Below are 5,521 nucleotides of genomic sequence, written 5' to 3'. Positions count from 1 at the left end.
GGAAGTATCTACCCCTTTAGTAATATTGCAATATGATCAGTGTAGAAAAGCAACCTCAATGGAAGCTTCCTGGTGTTAGTCTCACGTGGTCTCAAATTTCCTAACAGATGTGCAAGTGAATGGGAGAAAGAGCAGTGAAGAAATCAGAACAGGAAAACTTCTCAGGCTGAGTCTCAAGTTGTTTGCTTCTTTTTTTCCTTTTCTTTATTTTTTTTATTTCTTCTTCTTTTTTTTTAGAGAAAGTGATTAAAAGAAATGAACAACTTTACTTCTGGAAGCACATTCTTTCTCATGGGATTCACTGATATTCGGGAGATCCAGATCTTACATGCTGTGTTCTTTTTGCTAATTTACCTGGCTGCCCTATTTGGGAATCTTCTCATTATCACCCTCATCACCAAGGACCATTGCCTCCACACCCCAATGTACTTCTTCCTGAAGAACTTATCTTTTCTGGATCTCTGCCTCATTTCCATCACTGTCCCCAAATCTATCATGAATTCTCTGATGAATCACAACAGCATTTCATTCTTTGGATGTGTTTCACAGGTATTTTTCTTTTTCCTCTTAGCCACTACAGAAGTAGCACTGCTCACAGTCATGTCCTATGACCGGTATGTTGCCATCTGCCTCCCACTCAGGTATGACGTCATCATGAGCCACAGATCCTGTGTGGAGATGGCTGCCTCTTCATGGCTCAGTGGAGGACTCAATGCCATCCTGCATACAGCTTCTACCTTTTCCATACCCATATGTGGGTCTCCTGAAGTTCATCAGTTCTTCTGTGATGTCCCACAACTGCTCTCTCTTACAAGTTCATTTCCACAGTGCTGAAGTTGCCCTACAGAGAAGGCAGGTCCAAAGCCTTCTCTACATGCTTGCCTCACCTCCTTGTTGTGACTTTGTTTCTCTCTTCAGGGTTTTTTGCCTATCTACACTCCTTGCCCAAATATCCATCACTTTGGACTTGTTAATTTCAGTATTCTATACTGTGGTTCCACCCACTATGAACCCTCTCATCTATAGTCTGAGAAATAAGGATATGAAAATGTCACTAAGGAAACTGAGAAAGGCCAGATATTTTCAATCAAATTAGAAGAATTAATTTCGCATACATCATGATCTTTTAATTCACAGGCATACTTTTCTGAGGTACCTATGGCATACTCTGACAACAATATTAAATATGTGGAATTAAAATTATCATGAAAATTTTGGTTTTTGCTATAAAAATGGTGCTAGTAACCACTATGCCTGCTTATACCAAATGAATGGCAAAACCAGTAGGATTCTCCTTGGATTTGGTCATATATATGTTGCTCTTACATTTGGCATCCTAATGGGAAGTAATTTTTCTGTGACAAGTGGTAAACTGGGCAGGATGCTGGGGCATCAGATGTACACTTGGGCTCTGTCAACTAATTCAGATTTATGGTCACTCTTAGCAGAGGTGATATCTGAAATACCATGTGATATGATACATGTAATTAATTCTCAAATTAGAGGAAATAGGTAGATGTTATGTGATCCCTGCAAAACCCTGAATACACTAAATACTATTGAATTATACATGTTAAATAAAAACAGAACAGCAGTTTTGAATGATAATGAGGAATGAATCTGGAGAGTAGCAGAAACAAAGTGAAAACTGATTGAAATTAAAAGTAAACGAACCCCAGGACAAAAGGCAACAAAAGGTTAGAGAAGATGTGTGACTGATCCAAGATAGGAAACCACAGTGTTTTGTCAGGAAAGACAATGAGAAAGAGATAAGGGAAGAACGAGAGTAGGCAGAATGTAAAGAAATTGAAGAAAATTTTAAGAGCTCGAAATATACAGAGAGAGAAGTTTGATCAACTTTTTTTTATGAAGTGAAGACAGATACAGCAAATTTTTATCACTTATTTAATGTCTTAGATATGGTTTAGGAAATAAAAACAAAACCCAAGAAAATTAAGTTTGCAAACAATAAGTTTAGACCTCCAACTTCTGAAAATACAGACCACTATGATTTTTTTCTCTATTTCTTTATTCAAAATCTAGTGAAATATGTCCCTACTTTTTACAAGGTCCATGAAACTTCTTTTGCCACAGATTTGCTCCAGACTAGCTCAGTTTCTCCTATTATATGCTTCTTGAGAATTTTGTCCCTCTCTATTATAATGCTTATTCTAGTTGTAATTTGGCATGTATTTCTGTAAACCTGTGATAAATATCTCTTTATTTGAGTAAATTGCATTCTCCTCAAAGTAGGATTATATCTTCATGAATAGTTTATTGTGTGACCTAAAACAGAACTTCAGAGCATTTGCACTGTCTGTGGCTCTCCTGTGAGTTCAGCTGGGTCTTTTTAAGGCATGTAATCTCATTGTAGTAACTCAGAACAGTAAATCTGGATGATGAGGCTGGATAACATTAAGGATGAGTAAAATACTCAATGAATATTTAGCTTTAGGGACATTGAATAGAAGGCATTAATATAAGTGACAATGTCTATTGTTTTAGCTCTCTGCTCATCCGGTAGTATCAGCAAGACACCCAGAACAACAGTGGTAATAATGTAGAGCAGCCTCATGAATGTGAGAGCCAGACAGCCGGATGGAAAGGAGGCTAGTTGCTTCCAGCGGATGATTAGCCATTGTCCTGGGGTATCAGGTACCAGAACTCATGTAGTTCATGGGTAGATACTGTAAAATACTTTTTTGGTTGGGAGAAGGACAGGGAAGAGTAATTGATTTTATGCCTTCTGTCTCAAGAGAAAGAAATGATTTCTACGTAATAACCTTAGAAAATTTTATTATGCCTGATTCCACTAGAAGGCAGATTAAATTCCTGGTAAGTAATAGCATCTATTAAAATGCTTGCTTTATTCATCTGAAGTGTTAGAAAAGCTATTAACCCTAGGAGATTTGTTTTATTTCATCTCTCTTCACTCTAATCCTGGGCCTGATTTTCTGCTTTCTGTAGCCAAACATAATCTCATTATTTTGGTTCTTTTTTTTTTTTCCTCAAAATGTATGCTAATGTGTAGGTTTGTTAAGAAAATGCCATTACTCAATTTATTCCATGACCCCAGCATATCCTCCAACTTATACATTATCTGTAATAAGACTGACATTTTTTTTCCATTGGTCTGATTTCTAAGGTGAATTTTTTTTTGTGAAAAAATAAAAAGGCTTAAACTTACAATGTCCTAAATTCTTGACAACATTCTGATATAATACAGTGCAATATAATAAAAATTTTCTCACTTCTTCCACTTCTAATGAGCACGTCTCTGACATTCAACTGATAATGTTACATGAGCTCTATTATGGAGTGGCTATGTACATATAAATTATGTTAATAATAGCATTTACGTATATTTAAAATATTTTCTAGTAGGTCATTTGCACTTTAATTTTGTTTAAATTATAAATATATATATATTATCTATTTTTAAATGAAAATTATAATCTTTTCTTCATGCTACTTTTCTGCAGAAAGTTATTCTATATCATAAAATGAGGAAAATATCATTCTTAATTTTCTGCTTTTACATTTATCTTAATTTAACATACATAGTTTTTATTGTTCTGAGTTGGGGGTATGGGGCAATCTATACAAACATAACATTCACTTGTCCAAATAATAAACTCACTTATTCTAGAATCAGTAGTTGTATGGTCATTTCTCTTTCCAATAAAACATAAACATATATTTCTCATACACAAAATTTGCATGGGAGAATAGCCAACTTCTGTGTAAGGGGATTTTAATCTTTAGTTCATGTTTCTGATTATATTCAGCTCCATCATATAAATTTTATATCAGTTTCAACTGAACCACCATATAAATGGAGAAAATTTATATTTTCTCTAGAATATTCAAAGTACATTTTATCACTCATCAGATATTACATTTTTATTTTAAAAAGTTCACATTTTAATGTTATTTTTTTTACAATTTTTAAATATTTATTTTATATACAAAGAACTAACATTGTTTCTGCATAAGGTAGATGTCCTGGATGACCCATTCAAGGAAGCTTAGTCCAACTTGATGAAGCCAATATCCTTTGCATACTGGCAGAAGCACTGGCCGCTCATATTGAGGCGGTATTTCTGGATCAGACCGTGCCAGTTTGAGCAGAGGTGGCAAGAGCGAGAACCCTGACCAAATTTTCTCGGATGCCTCCAGTAGAGCTGCTGGTGACCCATCTTGCTCTCTCGGCTGCAACGAGGCAAAAGGACAGGCTTTGTTATAAATATTTAATTTTTTTAGGGATACCACATTTCCTTTTGTTTTAATTGCTTTTTTAGTGATTTTTATTTTTTCAATTATAGTTGTTTTAGAGTGTTCCATCAATTTTCTGCTGTACAGAAAAGTGTTCCAGTCTCTCTCTCTCTCTCTCACACACACACACACACACACATATACACACACGTTACTTTTATCACATTATCCTCCATCATACTCCATCACAAGAGACTAAGTATAGTTCCCAGCACTATGCATCAGGATCTCATTGCTTATCCATTGCATCTATTAATGCCAGATTCCCAGTCCATCCCGTTCCCTCCCTCTCCCCCCTGGCAACCACAATTCTGTTTTCCAAGTCCGTGGGTTTTTTATTTTCTGTAGATCGGTTCTTTTGTGCTGTATAATAGATTCCAGATAAAAGTTATACCGTATGGTATTTATCATCCTCTTCCTGACTTACTACACTTAGTATGAGAGTCTCTAGTTCCATCCATGTTGCTGCCGATGGTTAATTGATTTTTTAACAGCTACATCATGAAAACTTATAAGGTAAAAATTATAACCCAAATAATTCAGAAAGAGAGTCAGTATGTAAGATTATTAACAGTCACTGTACTATCAGAAAAGTTATAGTCAATGATTGAAGAAAAAATATAAAAATGTACTTGATATCAGAGATTTGCATGGAAAAAAATGTCTGTAATGAAACTTTGAAATTCCAGCATAACTCTTAGGACTGATGATGTACACTGTATTAGTGATACGAAGAATAGATTTTTTTTTTAAAAAAGTGTAAAGACAGCCAGCATCATTGAAATGAAAAGAACCAGTTTCATATGCAGCCCCCAAAGAGTTCCACAGTTCTTTCCCATATAAATACACTACACCATTAGGTCTTCACCCTAAAGCCATTACAAGCAGTGACATCATCTCCAGACAGGATTCAGGTAGAAAGATTACATACTAAGTGATTAAAGACATAAGAGCAGAAGGAAATAAATCTGTAGCTAGAATATTTGTTTGAACAGAGGCTTTTTAAATATGATAAATAGAGTCTAAATAAATAAATACTATATTCATACAAATTTAACATGCAGCTGATGTGCTGATGAAGATCAAACTAGTGGTCTAGAAGAAGGTCAGATAACAATATGTAAGACATAAAGTGAGATTATTTTTTCTTTTCTTTTTTTACCTTTGTGAGACTTGAAAGTTAGGAGAATAATTCCAACATTCATCTGTCTGTAGAGCTTCGTGGTGAAGAGAATGCTGCCTAAAA

General features: G+C 34.9%; 1 protein-coding gene and 1 pseudogene across 1 annotated transcript; one reads left to right on the top strand and one right to left on the bottom strand.

Annotated features, from left to right (window-relative positions):
- Positions 1–255: 255 nt before the first annotated feature.
- LOC100517146 (olfactory receptor 14A16-like) lies at positions 256–1,096 on the top strand. The gene is given in 3 exon segments (XM_085011686.1): positions 256–817; positions 820–957; positions 960–1,096. Coding segments are annotated over 3 exon segments (837 nt in total).
- A 2,854-nt stretch (positions 1,097–3,950) lies between these two features.
- LOC100736624 (small ribosomal subunit protein uS14 pseudogene) lies at positions 3,951–4,230 on the bottom strand (annotated as a pseudogene).
- Between the last annotated feature and the right edge of the window lie 1,291 nt (positions 4,231–5,521).

The sequence above is a fragment of the Sus scrofa genome, chromosome 2 (genome assembly GCF_054392235.1).
Source record: "Sus scrofa isolate SSC_HxYL_T2T_F1_AM1 chromosome 2, Sscrofa_HxYL_maternal_Yorkshire_Landrace_v2.0, whole genome shotgun sequence".
NCBI classification, from domain to species: domain Eukaryota; kingdom Metazoa; phylum Chordata; class Mammalia; order Artiodactyla; family Suidae; genus Sus; species Sus scrofa.
Note: the sequence above shows the minus strand (reverse complement) of the source record. Positions and strands in the feature narration are given on the sequence as shown.